This window comes from Trachurus trachurus (assembly GCF_905171665.1).
Source record: "Trachurus trachurus genome assembly, chromosome: 7".
Classification (NCBI taxonomy): domain Eukaryota; kingdom Metazoa; phylum Chordata; class Actinopteri; order Carangiformes; family Carangidae; genus Trachurus; species Trachurus trachurus.
Window position 1 is genome coordinate 27,253,938 of NC_139901.1, and position 23,362 is coordinate 27,277,299.

A 23,362-nucleotide genomic window follows, 5' to 3' on the forward strand; every position below is an offset into this window, starting at 1 on the left:
GTTTTTTTTTGTGCATATACAAGCAAATCTCATATTGTCTCTGTACAGTGACAACAATGACCTTTTTAACTGTGAATATAGCGTAGACATAGGTAAAGATTTACTTTTGGGCGACACTGCTATAACAGAAGAAACAATGAAAATAGTTTGGGCCATTCATATTCCATGAATAGCCACATAAAAGTGAATTATTAACTTTAGGCTGTATAGTTAGGCTACTGATTAGGCTATCAGTCCTGCTGCGAGCGCACAACAATTTTCAGTGTCATCCACTGTATAAAAGTAAGATATATAGGCTATAGCCTATAGGGAATGACCTCCTGATGATCGGCTCAACAGGTGAGTAGATTAATGTTTTCCCTCATCTGAACATCTGGGCGGAGACGCAGAGAGAAAGTAAACAGATCTGATCCAGTTCGACTTTCAAAGCAGGTGACGCCAGCTCTAAATGAGTTAAATTGTGAAACAGCGGCGCTTTTATAGGCGATTTAAAGATGAAACTCTGAACATAACCTGGTCGAGGCCAGGTTATTCTAAGTTATGGTGATCTAGACGGGTTAAAATAGAGCCAACTTTGTGATGGGTAGCCTATCAACATATAGCTCCATAACGCACTAAACTCGCTTCGTGATATGTATCTGAGCCACGATCCGATCCTCCCTCACTCATATCCTGTATTCTGTGGTTTTTCTATTAATTTCTAACCGGCTCATTTCAGTTTTTGCTGGTAGCCTACACGCACGGCCTCTCTCTGTCGCGCGCGCGCGCTCTCTCTCTCTCGATCGGCATACCTATAAAAAAATAAATAAAGCATTGTAATTGGCTTGCTGTGATTGAACGAGGTAGGCGATTGTGTTTAATTTGTAAGCTTCAGAAACCATCAAACACAGGCTACTATAGGAAAAGTCACTGACCGAGAGACCTGTAGTTTTAATGTAGGCTAAACAAAGCAATTCAAACAAGGAAAACCAAATGGAGTGTCACACCGTCTTGGTAAAGTTTGAAGAAAAAAATAGTCAGTTTTATATGAGACTGTCTGAGTCCGTTTAGTCTTGACAACTTTTTTTATGAGGCCTTTTGGTCAGATTACTTTTTTTCTAATTCTGTTTAGTCTGACAACTGACAGAGGTTTCCCTGAGACCTTGTGCCTTATCAACTAAGGATGTCAGCCAACTCGAATACTGAAACAACTCGATTTTTCTGCAATGAACAATAAGGAATCACTTCATATTTGCACCTCTTACACGTCCAACTTAAGCCCCCCTCCAAAAAAAAAAAAGAAAGAAAGAAAAGGGATAAGAGGAACACAGGCTGAAAGAGGAAGACATGCCCTGACACAGCAAACTAGCAGTACCACTAAATAACCACCAAGTGTCGTCCTGAACCACCAGTCGTGGATGATATGCAGGAGGACAATGGGCACACGGGACAGATTCACATATTGGTGGTGAAATAAAATACTCTCTGGCATTTTCTGAAGTGATCATAGTTTTACGCTGTACAGACGTTCACTGTGGATCCACATTAGGTTTCTTTACAGGTTTCACACCACGTGTTGGCGGTAGGAGGTCGTTCCGTGCACAGCTGCTGCAGTTTGACTGCGGGTTGTTCAGAGGGGCTGTATACCTCCTCTTTGGGCCCCATTGTTACACAATTAATTGGATTGTGAAAAAACAATATAAAAATCCTATAGCGTAAACTTGATGAATGAACGAATATGCTATCAGATAATAAAAGGCTATCATGGTAGTACGCTACACAGCAGAAAATGTGCCAGCTTTAACTTTACAATCCCCATCATGCCGAATTCTAATACAAGAAAACCGTCACGCAATGCGTAGGCGGAAAGGGGTGCACAATGAAGCCTGATAAGAACATTGCTATGTATTTTCTTGCTATGATGTAAATTTAAATAGGGCACAAGTAACGATTTTTTTTCATTTGCATCATGCTGTTTATGCATCCAATAAATGCTTCGCCATTGTTTGCCCATCTTGCAGCTGTAATCAGAACCGTCTGCTGGTAACAGGACCTAGATCAGGCAACCGCATTTCATTTCAGAAGCTGTCGCCTATGTGGCCCTTTAAGTGTCAAACAGCTAACGTTTTTTTTTTTTTTTTTTGTTTCCAGCTAATTAAATGACACCAGTGCATGCAAGCATGAATATCATTGTGCACTAGATCGACTCATCGATGGATTCCTGTTAAATGTGCGTGTGGACGGCTGGTCATGCAGTCCACTGGACAGTCGATACGCAGCTTGATGACCGGAAAATAAACGTGCTCATCAAAAGCAAACCTCGTCACATCGTCAGAGAGCATCGGGGCGCGTTTTTACCTAAGGGTGGAGTATAGAGCAAAAATAGCTCCGGGCCGCTGGCGGATCGACCGCTTCATTTGCGCAGCTGCATATCCCACTTGAGTGGAACTGACTGAGCTGGAGCATCAACACAGGAGTTACCAGCTCTTTTACCGCATCCTCTCACTGGCACTGTCCCACGGCTGCTGCTGCTGCGTCTGCGAGTCTGGATCCCTGAGCAGAGCCGCGACGCGAGAGCGGAGAAGACGCGTAAAAACGCAATGATAGACGGATAGAGGGGGGGGCTTCACGTCGTGGAGACAAGGGGAGAACGGTAAGGGAGAAACGGGGGAGTTGCAGCAGCCATAGCGGTCTACAGAGCTGCGCAGCGGTCGTGGTGGAGGTTGGTCATGGTCGGACGGGGACTATGCGCCGGGGTGTTTAAGCCCCGGTTTGGGAAGAGAGGGAACCGGTTTGGACCCATGCCGTATGTGTGCGCGGCGACGGTGTGCGCAGCCGTGCTGGCTCTGCTCTTCGTGGACTTCATCGAGTCGTGGGTCACCTCGCTGAGCATGAACACGGTGGTGGAGCCGCACGCCGGCATCATCCCCCCGCAGAGCGTGCCTCCCACCAGACCCGAGGAGTTCCTGCTCATGCCCAGCCCGCTCGTGTGTCAGCGTGCCAAGCCTTACCTCATCACCATGGTTACCACGGCTCCTGCCAATCAGAGGGCCCGCCAAGCCATCAGGGACACCTGGGGAGGAGAGGTGGAGGTGAGGGGCCTGAGGGTCATGACCCTGTTCATGGTGGGTGTGGCGTCTGACCCGGGACTGGCCAAGCTGCTGATAGAGGAGGCGCGGGAGCGAGGAGATCTGATCCAAGGGCGGTTTTTGGACACCTACTCCAACCTCACCCTGAAGACCCTGTCCATGCTGGGCTGGGCCCGTCGGTTCTGCCCTCACGCTCACTTCATGGCCAAAGTGGACGACGATGTCCTGTTCAACCCCAGTGCCCTCCTGCACTTCCTGAACAAAAGCCGTAACCCCTATGAACAAGGAGACTTGTACCTGGGGAGGGTTCATCTCCACGTGGCTCCGGACCGTGACCCAGATAGCAAGCACTACCTCCCTGCGGGGGCCTACCCTCCCTCTGTCTTCCCAGACTATTGCAGTGGCACAGCTTACGTCCTGTCCCGCTCTGCACTGCTCAAAATCTCCCTGGCAGCCTCTGCTTCGCCCTTGTCTACGCCTCTGCCACCGGAGGATGTGTTTGTGGGTCTGTGTGCTCGTACGGCCGGGGTGCTGCCTTCACACTGCCCCCTCTTCTCCGGTGGTCCGGGCGTTCCCTATGGACGCTGCTGCTATCAGGCCATGGTGTCCATCCACCACATCGCACCCAGGGAGATGCTGCACTTCTGGGCTGACGTTCACTCATCCCCTCCCTGCTCATGGCTGAGTCTGCGTGCTTCACTGGGGATGTGCAAAGTCAGGGCGATGCTCGGGTCAGCTCTGGGACTGGAGCAGGGCTTGTGACTGTGAGGTCTGCTGAGAGAAAGAGAGAGAGAGAGAGAGAGAAAACTGGTATCAGTGAGGCTGTGCCTTGCTTCAATACTGTGAACAGCACAAGTGCTCTTCAGATTGTGAAGCTACACTGTGTGCACTGAGAAAATGTCAGTTTATTTTTATAGCTTTATTTTTTTAAACACTTCAATGCATTTTACTGTCTTTTTTTTTTTTTTTTTTTGCAGAAATGGGGAAAGACCAGCGGGTAGTATGAAGAACTGTCACAGTTATCCTTACCCAACCTTTAGACTGTTATGGCATCCTGCATTATTACACTGACACATGCTGTAGATTTAGAACAAACAGCACAGGCATGCAGATAGTATTTGACCAGGAAATGCAGTTGCTTATGTGATAATTGCACATCAGAACCAGTTCTTCCAGTAAGAACCTTCCATTACGTCTGACATCTCTAAGCTGCTACTATTATATACGTAGTTTATCACCAGGTACTTAAATTGTAGATCTTAGTCCAAGATGCTTAAATGCATGTCTCCAAAAACCAGTAAAATATATATCAAATCACACGCTGCATATACCCAGTAGGAAGGAAGTAATAATTGATTAAAACCTCTTGTGTTCAAAAATAATCACCCTTATACATGAAACGAATTCATGATGTTATTCAATAATAAAGACATGATCAGATGTGCAAAGACTGGGCATTAATTGATCTGCAGGAGACAGTGAGATGTATCTGAGCATCTCGATGAGAGGGAAGACTCACCACTGAACAGCAGCCTTTCCAACTGTATCGGTATTAGACACTGAAGTGGGGTGTTTTGAAGGATCCAATTTTGAAATGATCAGAAGTTAAGACTCAGGCTGTCAAGCTCCTCACAACATGTAAAGAAAAGAGGAAGTCAGTGTGTGTACACTCAGGAAACATGTGTGAGTCAACTACCACAACCAATAAAAAAAAAAACCTCTGTACGTTAGTTGCTTTGCCTGCTGTCGTTTCTTTAAGACACATGCACACACAGTTGTGACACATTTCTATACCACTTCTCAATTCTCAGTCTTCATAAAGAACATCTAAGCAAATTTACAACTTACAACAGTTTCCACAATCCAGAAGGAAACAAGAGTTGAAAAGTCGTCAGGCATCATAGGTTTCTTTCTATAGAAAACTATGACACATCATTGAATCATCATCACTTCCATCGTTTGTCACACTGAAGACCTGAGCGCAATTTACATACAAAGCAACCACAGTATATGAAGTTATGTGCCAAGCAGTGGCACGGATCCACAAATAAATACCATATCTTTCATTACAACTCTTAACTCTCTCAGAGCAGCAATGCATGCTGGGAACTTTAATGTATTAGGTTACTCAAGTTGTAAAGTGAAACAAGTCTTCCCAAGTTGGATCTGCTATGAAAAACCTTTGTAATTCAGTTTCAACTCAACTGTGGTTGCGAATTTGATAAATGGAAACTTTTATCAGGCAGTGAAGATACAGCTTCAAGGCTTGTGTGATTCCCCTTTCCATCTGTCGCATCTAATATTAAAATAATCTTCTGACTATACTGTAAATGTAATGTAAATATTATAATCATTACAAAGTTCTTTTGCACAACCAATTATCATTGTTACTAGTGACCATACACCTGATGAGTTAATGAATGGGCTTACAGTATTGAAGTATGTTTTTTATTCAAGCGTGCTTTACATTTAGACACAATGTCAAATAACACTATGTTTATTTTAAACATATTAATATAAAAACATTTGACATATGCTTAGTCAGTTCAGCCTCCAAAACACATCATTTGTAAAGGTCAGAAGCGGGTGAAAATTCTGTTTATCAGTACAGAAAAAAAATACAATTTGACACTAATTCTCTGTGACACCCATGCCAGCCTCGGCACCTCACATTTGTTGCCCAGTAAACAACAGAGAGTGCTCGAGGCTACAGACATTAAATAGGACCGGCCCAACCACTGCACTCAACATTGATTGCGAATGAACTGCCAACCATTAGCAGACAACATCCAGAATGTCTGCAGCTTGTCTTTTGTTCCCATAGTGCGGGTTAAGTCTTCAAAAAGTAAGTCCTCTGTATGAAGTTCAAGAGGTCACTCCCACAGAACATTACTGGGGTTTGGGCGACACAAAGGGTCCTATTTTTCTATTTTTTGAATCTGTCCAGAGCAGACTTTGAGCTGGATAACACTGCCTTCTTTTTCTCCCTCTCCTCTCTTTCTTTTTCCATCTTCATTTTGTCCTCCAAACTTTGCCTGATTATATCCTGTGGGGGTAAAAAAGTCAAGAGATGAGCCAAGCAATGCAGACACAGAGGGAAAAAACGACATGATTTAATCAAACTCCATCAAACAAACATTTTAGACTCTGGATTACTCACCCTCTGGTCCTCGTGAGCCACTTGCTTCTTGCGCCTTTCAACACTGCCAGCAGAACTACGACCTTTTTTCTTATACTTGGGAACAAATTTTTCTCTGGCAAGTGGGTCAAAGCCCTGAAAAGACAAAAAAAAAAGTTGAAATCAATATCAAAGCAATTCATTTTAAATTGTGCAGACACGTAATATGCAGTAAGAATTTATCTTTGCAGACACTGACCAGAGCTTCAACCCTGTCTTGGTGCCTTTGTTCAAGGGTGGCTTGGTCAACATGGCCCAGCTCACTGGGGTCCAGGGTGATAAGCTCCGGCTGGATTTTCTCCAGCAGGGCTTTAACCTCCCATTCCTGCCTCTGCTTTGCACTGCGGTATGGATTTGCATCCAGGCCATCAAAGTTAGGTTCACCCGCACCTGTGAATTCAGACAGCAGGACAGCAGAGGTAAAGAGGGAAGGAGAAGAAAACAGATAGTAAAAAAAATAATAAATGTGAAAACAAAACATGAGTCATGAGATTACTGGTGGTTTGTGTCATATGTTAATGGTTATTTTGACCTCGACCCATTTTGGTGGGTGAAATCAAGTCGGACCTGGTACGAGCATGCTGGTGAAACCATCTCCATGTCCGACGCCGAGGACGTCCTCAAAGGGACAGAAGTGCAGCCCCCACACTGTTCCCCGAGCTCTGTGAGCCATGTAGGGTTTAGTCACCGGACTGCTCCACACGTCCTTGTACACCTGCACAGAGGTGGGGAGACATAACTTAAGTGACATTCAGGTAGAGGTAACCAGTATGTAAAGAGGTCTAATATGTGCCAACAGTGTGGTGTTGAAATGTGATATGAGCCTCTGGGTAAGTACTGTACTCAATTCAACATTTAGTTCTACCAAAGTTGCAGTTTTTGCTCATCATGGTATATATTCAGCTATGTGTGTCCGAAACAAAACCCCTCTTCAAAGGTTGACAGCACGGTTGTTTCTACAGAGGCAAATCATTAACGGTGCAGTGTAGAGAGGATGACCACCTGAACAACATCTCCTGTAGCTGCAGAGAGGAGCCCCCTCTGGCTCAGAGACAAACAGGAAGCTCCAGCTGGGAGGAAGTAGGACTTCAGGGGCTTGAAGGCTCTTATATCATATATCTTCAGCTTTTTATCCATTCCAGATGTCACCATGTATCTATCGAGAGAGAAGACAAAAACGACAGATTGCTCTCTGGTGGACAAAAGGGGAAACTGCAAGTCCAAGTCACAGCAGAAAATATAAGTTATTCATTGTGGAAAATGAAACCGATTATCATTGATCGATTATTTCTGCCATCTTGTTGATCATTAAAGCAGATATCAGCTTCACGGCCGTTTCGGCTAATGCTGCGTTCAAGGCAGGCTTTTGAAACCGTAAGTTACAGCTTCAAGTCACAACTACGACTTGGTAGCGTTCCAGGTAACCCGTAGCTCGTGTTTTTACCATCCTGTTGTCTGTGAAAGTTCCCTATAACGGCCACTCGTAACTTCCGACCCGTGAACTCGTACCAGATCGAACTGGTATGACTTCACAGGAAGGAAAAACACAAAGTACGAGTTTCTTTGAACGCACCATGAGTTAGCAGCCCCCGCCCTTGTCAGGCATCAATTGGTCCTCGTGCTACGTCACCACATTCACGCGCATCCCTTGGCTGCACACACAGCCCTTCATGCCGTTCTCTCTCCTCATTGGATAACACTTGTATCCCACAAGGAAAATTTTCTCCTCGGGTTACAGCAGAGCAGAGTGACGGAGAGACTCGTGTTTAGGCTGAAATACTTCATGTAAGTGATTGCTGACGGAAAATAGGACTATTTAGGACTTATATTAACAAAAACATTCCACTGATATCTGCTTTAACCACCCAACACTGTGTATGGGGAACACTACTAATCAGATACTTGATGAAAAGGTTACATAGGTGCTGTTTCATGCTCATATACCATATGCAGAAGAAAATACTGTATAGCTCCTTTAATTATTAGGTGTGGACGCCTCTCACTCTGCCTTGTGCTTATTAATTACAGTGCGTTCTCTCCTCTGCACTCTGAGAAGTTGACAACTGCTCTTCACATCATGTAAGTAGATTTATTTTCTGTTGTTAGAAATGTTTTCATGGAGGACTGAAGCTTTCTGTTAAAGGGTGTTGTTCGTGGTATTTTAATGCAGAATTTTAAATGAATGAACATTTACATTTTGGTAAAAGTTGCGAAACTGTAGCACGCACGGTTGATTTGTTAGGAATTTTCAAAGTTTTTAAATTTAGACGCTTACTGTGCCCCTGGTAGCATAGGCTGCCTCGACCCCAATAAACTGTGTAGCACAGATTAGCATGAAACAAATGTAGTTTTTTGCTGTTGAACCAGTACATTATGGGAAATGAAACAGGATGAATTTTATGGATGAAAATGTTTGAACTGATAGTGGAAACAAACAAAACAAAAAACAAGCTGAATCATTGATTTGTGAAAAACATCAACATTGTTCTCGATCAAGCCTTTAAATAAAACTATGTAGTTTCTCCACCTTAACTCTTTCGTGACCTTTGACGAGTTTTCCCGTCACTGCATGTCTGAACGTTGGTGACATTTGACAAACTCCTGTAGGAGTACATATGAGAACAGGCATATCCTAAAGTTCGCTGATGACTCTGTCATAATAAGTCTTTTAAAGGACAGTGAAACTGAGCATGGTGCTGTGGTAGATGATTTTATAACATGGTGCAATGATTTCTTCTTCTCAATCAATGTGCTAAAAACAAAAGACATGCTTATTGATTTCTGAAAATCCCAACCTAGCAGTACTCCTCGGACAATCATTCAGGACAAGGAGGTTGAGATTGTATCAGAATATATATATTTAGGGACTCTCATCGACAATAAGCTGAGTTTTGAAGCAAACACAGATGTAGTATGTAAAAAGGTTCAGCAGCGCCTGTTCTTCTTAAGAAAATTTAATTCATTCAAAGTCTGCAATATCTTAATGACCTTATTCTATCAATGTTTTATAGAGTCTGTTCTTACTTATGCACACTATGCACTTTAATGCATTGTGTAGACTGTTTACATTCTTACTTGCGCAGAGCGTTATGTATTATTATTATTATCATCAACAGTAATTTATTAGTAGTATGTTTTTATTATTCGTACTGTTTTTTGCTGTATTACTGCACTATGTTGTGGCTAGTGACATGTCGATGTCTTGGATGCTGTTTTTTTGTCTTGTGTTTGTAATGCTTGCTGCAAATCCAATTTCCCTTGGGATATAAATAAAAACCGAACTGAACTGAAAACTCGTCCAAATCATTGCTTGGAGTTTTTCTTGGTTGATAGGATGAATCGTGCTGCCGCTGCAGCCAGAACGAGGTCTCGGCAGCTACAACTGCACTCTGCAACTTCCTAGCTTATTAGCTGATCAACATTGTTCTTGATCAAGCCCAGCTGGTTGAACTGGCTGAAATCTGAAAGGGCAACTCACTAATCGTCTTTATGTGCTATAGGGCCTCATACGATACTCATCACCTATACGACAAACAGGGAAAGTTCAGCACCAGCTCAGGTGAGACACCGCCCATCCCCTCCTTGGTGTGTGTCAACAACATGGCCGCCACCTCTCCAGATGCTGCAGGTTTATCCTAAATGTAAATCTCTGTATTTGTATCTCACAGACAGCCTCCCCTCAGGCTACGACTGTGGCCCTGGGCCGGGGCACCAGGGGTCACATGGTGTTCATGGAGGAGATCGCCATGGAGATAACCATGGAGATAACCATGGAGATAACCATGGAGATAACCATGGAGATTATCATGAAGGCAGTCATAGGAAATGTAGCCATGGCCGTGACCACGACCGCCACCGGGACAACCACAGCTTGACCACGAACACGACCACAGCCCTCATCACCATGGGAGCGGCGGTGGTAGCCCAGATCGTGACCACGGCCCTCGTGGTTGCCATGGGAGCGGCGATGGAAACCCAGGCCACGAGCACGGCCTTCGTCATCGCCATGGGAATGGCGGTGGGAGTCCAGGTCGCGACTACAGCCCTCGTTGTCGCCATGGGAGCGGCGGTGAGAGCCCAGGCCGTGACCATGGTCCACGCTGTTGCCATGGGAGCGGCGGTGGGAGCCCAGGCCGTGACCATTGCCTTCATTATCGCCATGGGAGCGGCGGTGGGAGCCCAGGCCGCGACTACAGCCCTCGTTGTCGCCATGGGAGCAGCGGTGGGAGCCCAGGCCGTGACCATTGCCTTCGTTATCGCCATGGGAGCGGCGGTGGGAGTCCAGGCCCCGACTATAGCCCTCTATGTCGCCATGGGAGCAGCGGTGGAAGTCCCAGTCGTGGCAGTGGCAGCAGCAGCAGAAATGGGAGTGGAGACAGCTGCAGTGATCATGAGTTTAACATTCTTGACTTAGACAGTTATCAGATTTTTATGGATGTCTGCCTCATTTTCAAAGTTTTAAACGCACTTGCCCCCCCACCACTGAATAAATTCATTCAGAAAAAAAATAATGAAGGACCAGAGCCTTAACAAGAGGTGATTGTAATGTACCGAGGCGTAGAACAAAAATTTGTCAAATGGTTATGTCGGAGCTATTTGTTACTTTTGTAGTATTTAATCACTTATTATTTAGTTTATTTAGTATTTATTTTGGTTTAGTTTTGGGAAATACACCTTTAGTTTGTTTATGATATTTAGTATTGATTACGTTTATTTTGGTACTTAACCATGCTTTTATTTTGAAGGTACTGGGTAGCTGGAGCACACCGGGTGAGTTTACATATAGGGGTTGGCAGTCACAGGTGAGCTAGGCACCTGGGAGGGCAGATGGTTTTTTACCAGGGCAAGAGAGGCGGCAAAGGGCCATTGTTCTTTGTTTGTTTGTTTGCCAATGGAGAATAAACCCAAGAAACTTTCATTTTTTGCCTGGACAATGGACTTTGTTTATCCTGCGTAAATTCACTCCCTAGGTGTCTCAGTGGCCGTTTGATTTGATTTAGTTTCATTATAGTTTTGATATTTTTAAGTTTTTTGATTATTGACACCGAGGACAAATAGCCACTACAGGTTAGTTCTGTAAGAGGAACTCAGTACTGGAACAAGTTACCACCACACATCAGAAACTGCTTACTTACTAAACTACTTACTCTTTAAAAAAAAATCTCAAACATTGGTTAAAAACAAATCAGACATGTACTCATATAGCTTAAATACTGTTTAATCTGATGTCTGTTCCCGGGCATATGGTGTATTGTTCTTTAACTGTGGGTTAAAATTGTCTGTTCTTATTTTGTATGTCTGCATCTGTTTTGCCTTGATATTGTCTGTCTGTGTTCTGACTTGTAATTGTCCATTGTATGACTTGTCATCACAAGGTTTTAAAGTCTTCTGTGTCTTTTAGAAACCTGCCTTGGGACTGCGGCTGAAATTTAGCAGTTGTGCTAAGTCCGTCACATTTACACTAATGCTTAATGCGTCAGTGTTGATGAATGTGCACTGTCCCAATTCAATAAATAAAGAAATGAAATGAAATGAAATCATGGACACAGACGCACACAAGACGTAGGCGTGGGCATGGACGTGGTGAAAAATCAATTAAATACCGTATTTCCTCTAATAAAAAAAATACAAAAACTCTGCTGCCTGGAACAAACTGACAAGGATATGATCAGAAACTCTTTGAAACTTTTGTGGTCTGTAATGGGGGAAAAACGAAAGTAACGTGCGCCTCCGTTGCGTTAGCTGAGCAGCTCGCGTCTCTGCCCCGGCGATCTAAAAACAGCTTAGGCTCTTGACTTGCACAAGTTGAATTATGCAGGAAACGTGTTTTCAAGGAGCGTGAATTATCTGTGAGTTACATTTAGCTTTGTTGAATGTTGCGAACAAATGCTGCTGAGGATGGATGGCTTATTTGCGAGGTTTTATTTGCTATGTAAAACTTGGCAAACAATATCTGAATGTTGTGCTCACAACAGCAGGTCAGGGGTTCCCATTAAACTGATAATGAAAAACTCCCCTCATAAACCGAAAGTCCACATACAACCAAGCCCATGCACACACACAATAGTGCACAATAGTGGACCACAGGTCTGCTGAAAGGGCGCTGGCTAAGCTTATCTGGGAGAGGAGGTGGAGCGTTTTTGAAGACTTAAAAAAATGTTTCAGAACCTCTAATACTCTCAAGAAACAAAGTTTAACATAATTGTCAGCCTTTTTTACTCACAGTCTCTATGTAAATTGAACAAACGAGTACCCAAAGGTTCCTGCCTCTAAAAAAAAAAAAGAGAGAGAGAGAGAGTTTCAAGGTGACTTACGTGCCCGTCTTATCGACAGCGACAGAGCGCACACCGCCCTGGTGACAGAGCATCTTAACAAGGGCTTCTTTCTGGTTGGGCGACCACAGGGTGACTGTGCCGTTGGGGTGTCCCAGGTGGATGATGGCGTTGTGAGGGTTCTGGCACATCACGTCGAGCCGGCCGGTCTTGGTGCAGATGGCTGCAACCTCCTTTCCCACCGACACATCCAGGTACTGCAGGAAACCTGTAGCACTCTGGAGACAAGAGTGACAACAGGAAGGTTTAGTCAGAGGTGGTAGCTGCTGGTAAATTCAAGACAGTTTAAAGGGATAGTTCAACATTTTGGCAAATTGGCCCATTGCCATAATCGCTATAGTCATAGCAGTGGGTTCGTTAGCTTTAATTGTCGGTATAAGCTATTTTTAGACTGGCGGAGTGGAGCAGCAGGCTGCTCGGGGCTATGCTATGGAGGCTAAGGGAATTTCTTGGTTTCCCTCATCAAACTCATCAAATACACAACCCAACAACTCCAAAACGCTATCGTGGACAAGTTGTGAGCTGCACAATCACCACGTTATGAGATAATAACGGAACGTTATAAGACGGAGCCGTTTTAGAGGTAAATTCATGCAAAACCGCTGATGCGAGTTGCGTTCAGGGACAGTTTTTCAGCAAGCAGACTCTGTATTTACCCTGTATTTACCTCGAAAACGGCTCCATTTCGTAACGTTCCGTTATTATCTCATAGCGTGGTGATTGTGCAGGTCACAACTTGTCCACAAAAGCGTTTTGGAGTTTTGGGATTTTGTATTTGATGAGTTTGATGGGGGAAACCAATAAATTCCCTTAGCCTCCATAGCATAGCCCTGAGCAGCCTGCTGCTCCGCTCCGCCGTTCTAAGAATAGCTTACACCGACAATTAAAGGTAACAAACCTACTGCTATGACTGTAGTGATTATGGCAATGGGCCAATTTGCCAAACTATCCCTTTAAGAACAAAATAAACATGTTTCATTTGAAAAACTGTCAGAAATTAATTTGTAGGACATGGAGCAAAGTTGCTGCCATAGATGTATATTGATGCACTATAACAATCACTGTGCATCGCTAATACACAGCCATAAATCTCCCTAGAAATCAGATTAGATTAGATTAGATTATAAATCCCTTATGATTATTACGTTTGACGTTTTCTTAAGTATCAAAATACTCCAGTAACAGTTCTCTGTGCACATACATGGGTACCCTGCAAACAGGGACCACTATCAGCTAATTCAGCACACTTAATAAAGAAACTGTGTTGTCTATGGGTTTTGAACTGTTATTTGATTTTACTGTTTTGCAGTGTTTAAAGTTGTCTGCTCATGTTATTTGCTGCCATCTTGGTCAGGTCTCTACTAAAAACACCCGATACAAAACATCAGTTCAGTGGAAAATTCAGCACTCAGCACCAGAAGATCAGAAGATAACTTTTTTATGACTGAATCTAAAAATGATATATTTGAAATTAACATGTCACACATCACATGCAAAAATGTAAAGCACAGTTTTACTGAACCCACCGCTGTGGCTAGCAAAAAGTGGTAGGGGAGGAACTGCATACGAAGGACGTCGTTGAATTTGCGGATGCAGTGAAGCTCTATTCCATTGGAGTCATAGATATACAGCCACTTCTTCTGAGCCACTGCATACATGGCTTCAGTGTGGAGCCACCTGCACAAAGTTACAGAGAGCATGTTCACAGCTGCTGGCAGGGTGAAGCATGACTGGAAATATGAACTTACTGGACTTTGTGTGGCGTTGGATGACTTACTTCACATCATTGACAGACTCCATCACGTTAATTTCACACGTCAGCTGTTTGGACACCCAGTCTATACAAGCAACATGGCCTCTCCTCCCACCGAGCAAAAGGTGCCTGCGGGACAGTGAACACAACATTGACGACGACAAATGTGCAACTCAAACATCTTTCCTTTATTGTCCACAATGTGGAACTATGTCTTTGGCTTCACCACATAAAACCACATAAAATCACACGATAACACACATTAAATAAATAACATGTCATTAAATACACAAAGAAAGAGTAAAAAGGTGGTGTACATAGCTCTAAAATGTCCTGGAATGCGTTCATGGATTTAATATTGTAATTGCATTCGGTATGAATGACTTCTTATAAAAAAATTTTGGCAGCTCTAATAGTGCCTTCCTGGGGGGAACTTTTGAAATTCATTCTCTATTTGAGATAGATTTCCCTGCCGAGCATTAAGCTACAGATAGACACAGTTGATGACTAGCTGGAGAATAGTGGAGAACAGACGCAGAGACCAACAGGGCCAGTAAAAATGTTATGGCTTGTTTTCATTGCAGATGAAACATCACACTGCAGGTATATGTCACTTTTTCACTGCAGTGAGTCATTTAAACCCTCCATTATTAAAGAAATGCAACCCTATAGACTTTTTATTGATTATGTCACCAGACTTTTAAGTAATGTCATAAAACAGTAGTATAGTATAGTATCAGGCACGTGCACACATAGGGCCCAAAGGGTGCTTGAGCCCCTGCCCTTTTTGCCTCGTATTAAAAAGTGCCCTTTTTTTTTAAAAATGTTTTTTTTTTTTTTTTTCAATAAATGCATTCCTGTTGTGCATGAGGATGTAAACAACCGCGCTGTAAAAATTCCACGGTTATCTACCGTACGCTTTTCCTTGTAATACACACGGTATTGTGTATGTACGTTGGTGTGTGTGTTGTCCGCTGCTGCTCCGCTCTGTCCCTCACTGAGGGGAGGGGGGGGGGGGGGGGGCTGCCCCGCGGTGCGCGCTCCCTCACATGCACGTCCAGAGAGAGAGAGAAGTAGAAGCTGCTGCCTCATCGATAACTCTGTGTGTGCTGCACGTAGATGAGACGTGACAGTGGAGCGACTTGTGTCGAATCTTGTGAGTTATAAATCCACCAACATAACTTCCTTGTCGGTTCTGACAAGTCGCCGTCCACTTATTCAACAAGTTTAATATGAGTCATAGTTCAGAAAAGCCCCATTTGTGTTTGTTTAGCTGACTGCTTGTTAAGAGTTAAGCCCCACCCCGTCCTCTGTCTAACATCACCTGAATGTAGTGAACAACAGCAACAGGAGGAATCACTCACTCTGCTTGACTATTTGAATTTGTTTCCAGATATTGAGTTACTGGTAATTGTGACTTTGCTGTTGTAAATATTGCTGCTGTTCTGAAATATGCACAGTAGCAGTCACAGTAGTCATTTCTTGGTTTTGTGTGTGTAGCCTTTAGGCTTAGCCTACTTCTATTTTGCACTTGCACTCACATGATTTTTTTTTTCTGCAAGCCATGTTAATGTGCACCCAATACCATATTAGCCTTAGCCTACCAATTCAGAAGTCATGACTCTGCAGTCCTGAAGGCGTGCAGCCGGCTTTCTCTACCGACTAAATAGTAAGTAGTAAGTAATAGTAATTTATTTTAATGTATTTATTTTGATATTAAGGCCTAAAAAAAAATGTACATACTGCCCTTTTCTGATGTTGAGCCCCTGCCCCTCTATAGTCATGTGCACGTCCCTGTATAGTATAGTATAGTATAGTATAGTATTGTACATTTTATAATGTTGTTATGTAACTTTGATGTCTTTCTTCTTACCTTCTTTTTTCTACTAAAAGCCTAACTAGGGACGGGAGTTGGAAACTAGCATTAGCTATAATCTCTGTATGCAGAACATTAGTCACATTGACTTGTTTGTACATTAACCTACATTGTCCCTATCAAATAAACTGAATTAAATTAAACTATGGACCAATAATGATATCACTATCAGGGTGACTTTTCTATACTACACTAAGATAGCCGTTTGGTGATGTAAACACAAAGAGCAAGAGAGCAACTCAGTGACAAACACTTCATATACACCTCATGTAAATACAGAGACCGTGAAACTGACCGTCCAGTTTTGCTGTAATCCAGTCGATAAGGTCCAAACTGAGACAGCTTCAGGTTAAAGTACTGAGGAGAGAAAAGGTAAAGATGTCATTTTATACACTGATGTCTTAATGAACAAAAAAAAAATCTTACCATATTCTCTACTGCACATAGGGCAACTATGGTGTAACTAACTAATAGGGTCTATATATTATTGCCATGAGGCTCCTGGGCCCAGTTGTTCAAAAAGTGAAATCTGGATCAAAACTATCCAGATTTTGAAATCCCTTGTTTTGCCATCCAGGATCAGGTAATCCATCTTACTTTTATCCCAGTTGTTAAAAGCACAGTTAGATTGGATCAGTCAGATCCAGATACAAACTTTTCAAGTACCAAATCCGAATAATGAGTGCCTTATTGGGACTACATATCACACCAAAGGCTGCTTGGAATAGCAGCATGGGGTCACTCAAAGTGTATTTATTTGAGAATAGGACGAGTGTATTGTTTTCTGTGCTGTTTTTTGTTTCTTCAAAAACAGCCAGACCGTATCCCAATCTTACCAAAACGTTTTCAACAACACAAATTGAGGGTTTGATCCAGATTAAAACCAAGATTGGATTACGTGATCTAATCTGATCTCAGATTCCGTTTTTGGTTTTGAACAACCCATTTTCAAGATTTGATCCAATCAATTATTCAAAGTCTGATCACCTTTTAACAACTGGGCTCTGCTCTGAGGCACTGCATGTTTCTTATCATTATTTTCATCTTCCATTTTTACTGATATTTCTGACCCCTTTCCCATATATTTATATAAACTCTCTGTCAAACACAACCACACAGGCAAATTTATGTGATAACAGTTGGATTGTTTAAGCTGTAAACCTGAATTTGAGAGGAACATTAAAACTGAATCTCACTCAGTAAAAAGTACAATCACCATAGCAAACTCTAAGGACAGGCTGACATTGCTGTTTTATTAGACAGACTTAAAGCAGAAGTGAGTGATATATTTGTGTTAATATAAGTCTTAAATAGTTATATCTTCCGACAGCAATCACTTACATAGAGTGTTTGGACTGAAACACGGGTCTCTCAGTCCCTCTGCTCTGCTCTGAGCCGAAGAGAAAACATTTATCGTATCCTACAGTTTTTATCCAATGAGGAGAGAGAACGGCATGCAGGGCTGTGTGTGCAGCCAAGGAACGCCGTGAATGTGGTGACGTAGCGACGAGGACTGTTATGGTGCGTTCAAGGAAACTCGTATTTTTCCGACCGTGAAGTGGTACCAGTTCGATCTGGTACGAGTTCACCGGTCGGAAGTTACGAGTGGCCGTTATAGTGACTTTCACCGGTAAAACAGGTCGGAAAAACACGAGTGGGTTGCCTGGAACGCTACAAAGTCGTAAGTTGTGACTTGAAGCTGTAATTTACGATTTCAAAAGCCTGCCTGGAACGCAGCATTAGCGAAAACGACCGGATCACTCACTTCTGCTTTAATGTTACGTGGTGTGATGCCAGCCGTTAGCAAAATGTTAGCAGTTTTGGCTACAAAAGTGCTATATAAAGTTATTACTTTGTTGTTATTATGTCACACTGGAGACGGCTTTCAGGAAAAAGGAAACATGAACAAGATGCACTGCTGCAGCATGAAGGGTGGTGCTACTAGGAAATGTTGCCAGTCTATCACTTGTCATCGGCCGACACGCCCTGTTGACGTGAGTATGGGTGAGTATCTCCTAGCAGTCATGTGCTAGACAAATAGATCAGACCTGCTCAGGGTGGTGAAACAGGTCTGTTCCAAGTTTGATTTAGTGATAGGTCACATACCAGAGACACAAGCTCACACAACCTTTGAGAGGTACGTTTCAACTGAATCTCACTGCTTTTAATTGAACTTAGTTTTCTCACAAAAACTAAGCAAGTACAATCACCATAGCAACCTCTGAGCACACACACATGTGGACATATAGGGTGTGTGTGGTGTTTATTGCCTACTTGACTTGTCAAAGTCCAACACATACACACACTGATATACAAATGAAAACACACACGGGTTGACAGCTCCTTAAAGGAGAATTCTGGTCATTTTCTAAATAACGCTCTACAGCTCTAGGTCCCTGAGTGCGACCATAGGAAAAAATCTGAGAAAAATATGTGCAGTCCGGACCTAGCTCTCCTCCTGCTAGCTGCGCTACACTGCAGTTAACCAGCGAAGTAATGGGGGCAGTTCTTCTAACTGTGACTTTGGCCTCTATAATGCTCAAAATATCACTACAAAATCTTTGTAGCATCCACCACTTCCTCTGTAAACGTGGGTTTTTATCACATACCTCTGTTTACTCTAGCTTCCAGGGTAGACCTTACTAGTCGACTGTCTAGCTCAGGACTGTTTCCATATCAACAAAGACTAAAACGCGAGGAAAACATGGATTTAGGAGGGGAAAAAAAGATTTTAGATGGGAAAAAAGCAGTTATATTCATATTGATGCTATTTTTCCCATCCAAAATAATTTTTTCCCCTCCCAAATCCATGTGATATTTTGAGCATTATATAGAGGCCAAAGTCGCGGTTAGAAGAACTGCCCCCATTACTTCGCTGGTTAACTGCAGTGACATATCAACTCAACATGTTTGTTGGAAAACATCACATTATACAAGTCCTAATAGACGGAGATCGTGTTCTGGGCAAGGAAAATAGGCTAAGCTTAGCTACATATTTTTGCTAAAGCCTCTAGCATAAAGATTGTTGTATCTTCATTGGCCCACTAATAGCTCCTCTGGTGCAAATCAAACACACATTTGATTTGGACTCAAGCTCTTAAATAAATGGGTGTGAGCATGTGCTGTGTCTTGTTCATGTACTTAGTTTATTCACCTACAGCTGATGTAGGTTGTACTACTCCTGCTTTGAAGAGTTCACATGCAGACTAGTATCTAGAAATGCGGTGTGTGTGAAGAAGAACCTTCTCTGTCTTATTGATCTCAAGGACAAACAATGAAGAAGGTTTCTCTTTACGACCAACTAGTTCATCACAGAGTTTAGCTATAAATCATCTTCACTCAACTGGATGTTTTTTTTTTTTTTTAAGTATTAAGACCTCAGCAGTTGGATGTCAGAGGTGAAATTATCCAGCACTTTCACCAGTGTCCTCACCTTTGCTCCAGATGTTATATCCACAGCTTCTGCGATATCCTCCTGAGAGATCGTACACGTGTCTTCATCCTCATCTCCTTCTAGAAACCTGAGACCAGAGAGGAACACATTCACGACCAAGCTCTTAAACAAACCTCATACACAACAAGTGTTAAGAATAAAAGTGACACTTTTAGTAGAAATTACCCTGCTTCCTCTGGGAGTAGGAGGTCAAACCGGGCGGCTTGTTTCTGGGCCATCTCTGAAGCTTGTTCAGAGCGAGCTATCGCATCTCTCAGCTTGAACTGGTGACGCCGATCCTAAGAGCAGACAGGGGGAAAAAACTGAGATGCTGGCTACAAGTGAACTCCCCTTACTTACCAGACATGGGATAATAGAAAAAAAATGCATCATGGTGTTTACCTTTTTAATTTTCTCTTTCCTCTTGAACTTCTCCATCCTGTCTTTTGGGATTGGAGCAGGACCAGGGAAAGGGTCTGATTTCTGAGAATGAGTATGAACAATATTAAGGATTTACAGTACTAACACAAGAATATGGGGCAGTTAAAGCAGAAGTAAGTGATATATTTGTGTTAATATAAGTCTTAAATAGTTGTATCTTCCGACAGCAATCACTTACATAGAGTGTTTGGACCGAAACACGGGTCTGTCAGTCACTCTGCTCTGCTCTGAGCCGAAGAGAAAACATTTATCGTATCCTACAGTTTTTATCCAATGAGGAGAGAGAACGGCATGCAGGGCTGTGTGTGCAGCCAAGGAACGCCGTGAATGTGGTGACGTAGCGACGAGGACTGTTATGGTGCGTTCATGGAAACTCGTATTTTTCCGACCGTGAAGTGGTACCAGTTCGATCTGGTACGAGTTCACGGGTCAGAAGTTACGAGTGGCCGTTATAGTGACTTTCACCGGTAAAACAGGTCGGAAAAACACGAGTGGGTTGCCTGAAACGCTACAAAGTCGTAAGTTGTGACTTGAAGCTGTAATTTACGATTTCAAAAGCCTGCCTGGAACGCAGCATTAGCGAAAATGACCGGACCACTTACTTCTGCTTTAATAAACATTTGAGAGATAATATAATACCTATTTACATATGATGTTCTAATATGAATAATAGAATATAAAAACATAGAACAAAATGACAAATTAAATGAAATAGAAAAACTCTTACCCCTGATATGAATTTCTTTTCATTTCCACGACCCTCTGTTTGCTTTCCGTTTTTTCTTTTCCTGGTTTTCTGAGTCTTTTGCTCCCCCTGCTGATGAACCTCTCCGCTCTGCCCTCCGTCTTTTCCCACTTTGTTTTCATCTCCTCCCTTTTCCTTCTGCTCCTGCCAGTACCGACCTGGAGGCTGCTGAGGAGGAACAAACAAACAAACAAACAGAGAGTTTAGTTTGTGTGTGTTAGGGTGACCAAACGACCTCTTTTGCCCAGACATGTCCACATTGTAATCCCTAGTCTAAGCGTCTGATTTTGTCTCTTGTTTTTTTTTTTTTTTTTATTGAATAAATTTTACAAAAACCAACAAGGTATACGTTCCTGTGCAACAGCACATCAAAAAGTACAAAGGGACAGCACAACAATACAGCAATATATAGAATACAGCTTGAAAATAACAAAATAATAACACTACTGTAGTAGTAAGAAGAATAAATAAATAAAAATAAGTCAGCGATAGGTACAACAAGGATGATACATAAAATAAAATAATAATAATAATAATAATAATAATTTCAAAAAAAGAGAGATAAAAAAATAGACATTAATAAAGGGTTAGTCAGAGGTTTCGGGGGAAATACTTTTCATAATTGTCCAGTAATGTATTGCTTTTGTTGTTGTTGATCAAATAGAGAGATTTAAACAGGGAGTTTAGTTCAAGTAAAAAAGGAGCAAATTTAGGTACAGAATTAGCGAATTTTTGTTTGTGAATAAAGAACTTTGCGTAAATGATGATACAATTCATCAGGTGTTCAAGAGCGCGATCTTCTGGATTAATGTAGTAACAAATTATATCTTTAAAGGTAAGGGAGTAGACAGAGTTAGCAGCACCAAAAAAATGAGATCCAAGATCACACCAAAACTTCCTTGTTGTCTCTTGTTGTGTAGCTGAATTTTCTATCCATACAGACGAGGCATACTTATTGATTATGTATAAATGAGTCGCCTTTTTTGTAAACTTCAAGTAGAGCCGAGTGTCCTCTTTTTTTGGATATGGTCACGCTAGTGTGTACCCATCCAGGACACTACAACAGTTCAACTGTTAACAATCGTCCACTGTTACTTTCTGTCTGTCGTCGTGTGTCCGGAGATCAACCCGACCCACCGACGACGTTTCAGTCGTGACTTTCACTCACAATTTAATCGCAGTTACCTTTTTCTTTTTTCCCACGTGTGAAACGTTCGCCGTTGCCTCGCTGGGGGCCGCCATCTTTGTTGTGTATGTTTTTCCACTTCCTGTGATGTGTAGCCGCAGTAGCTACGTCACTTCTGGTTGAACTACCGCTTACGGAGTCGGATCATCATTATAGATCATTATTTTATTTTTTTCATATGCTGTATATCTATATCTATATATTTAATTTAAAAAATGCATTATGTATATTTTGCCCGCTATTTTCTTTAAATAAATATGTTAATGCTGTATTGAAGGATCGTTATGTTGAATTAATTTACCTTTTATTACATAAGAAAGAAAAGTACGTAGCCTATACACTGTATAGTACATTTATAATGTGAATTGTCGTGTTTTTTTGTTTCAAATTTATGATTAAAAAAATAATAATAATTAAATTACACCATGGTAACCGCAATTAAATATAATAGGAATACAAAGGGGAATGTGTCTGAAAACAAAATTATTCCAACTTTATGCAACCATGATTAATTTTAGAAAATATAATCTATACTTGGATCTCAGGTCCGTGTACAGTTGTGGGATGAATGCTAAGATTTTTTATCCCTACTAATCACTCCCAAGACCATGTGAAAATACTATAATTACACCATAACTGTAGTGGCCTTTCTCTTCCTCCAAATTAACCATGAGGAGCAACATTATTGTCGCCATGCAGCAGGTGTCAGTTCAGTTATCTAGCTCAGTGGTTTTCAAAGTGGGGGGTGGGGGGTGGGGGGTGGGGGGGGGGGGGGGGGGGGGGGGGTCCTCAGCAAATTGAAGGGAAGATGAGAACAAATGCAAATAATAGGCAAAACACATAGTCTGCACACCAGCTCCAAGGTAATTGTTTGTTATCACATTGATAATAAACAATTACCTTGGAGCTGCTACTGGTGTGCAGACTTTGTGTTTTGCCTATTTCATGCATTTTCTTTTGTCTGGCACCCAGCTTTTAGATTTTGTGGATGTGCATGCATTTTCTATTGTTTTTCAACAAATGCAAATAACAAAATAAAATCGAATTATTGTATTTTGGGCCTTATTATAAAATCTAATTTAACCTTATTTGCCATGCTCATCTTACAGATTATCATTCATGACGCCATTAACATTAACTGCTAACTGTTTCAAAACTCAGTGGGTTTGCAAAGGGTGTCCTCAGCCAGGCCTTGCCATGGAAAAGTTTGGGAACCCCTGATTCTAGCTCACACACTGAGACAAATCTACCTCTATATGTATGAAGCCTCTGTCTGATTTTGTCCTCGAGTTTAGGCCCTATACATTTAACTTTTAATAATACCACTCTTACTTGAGCCTCGGTAGTCTT

The 23,362-nt window shown here is 42.2% G+C and overlaps 2 protein-coding genes across 3 annotated transcripts; one reads left to right on the plus strand and one right to left on the minus strand.

Moving 5' to 3' along the window:
- Positions 1 to 2,708: 2,708 nt before the first annotated feature.
- Positions 2,709 to 3,830, plus strand: b3galt4 (UDP-Gal:betaGlcNAc beta 1,3-galactosyltransferase, polypeptide 4; the record flags this gene model as incomplete). Its single annotated transcript, XM_083975036.1, has 1 exon — positions 2,709 to 3,830. The coding sequence occupies one exon, from the start codon at positions 2,709 to 2,711 to the stop codon at positions 3,828 to 3,830; it is 1,122 nt and encodes a 373-aa protein (XP_083831162.1).
- Positions 3,831 to 5,513: 1,683 nt separating this feature from the next.
- wdr46 (WD repeat domain 46) lies at positions 5,514 to 22,080 on the minus strand (the record flags this gene model as incomplete). 2 transcript variants are annotated; one of them, XM_083975158.1, is made up of 14 exons in its annotated part: positions 5,514 to 6,114; positions 6,229 to 6,342; positions 6,446 to 6,636; positions 6,814 to 6,961; positions 7,249 to 7,402; positions 12,561 to 12,796; positions 14,105 to 14,255; positions 14,356 to 14,460; positions 16,503 to 16,564; positions 19,641 to 19,728; positions 19,827 to 19,939; positions 20,043 to 20,123; positions 20,809 to 20,994; positions 22,012 to 22,080. In XM_083975158.1, the coding sequence occupies 14 exons, from the start codon at positions 22,066 to 22,068 to the stop codon at positions 5,995 to 5,997; spliced, it is 1,806 nt and encodes a 601-aa protein (XP_083831284.1). In that variant the 3' UTR covers positions 5,514 to 5,994. The 2 variants fall into 2 exon arrangements, with proteins under 2 accessions (XP_083831284.1, XP_083831285.1); XM_083975159.1 differs by having other exon boundaries at positions 20,809 to 20,991; positions 22,012 to 22,068.
- Positions 22,081 to 23,362: the final 1,282 nt, after the last annotated feature.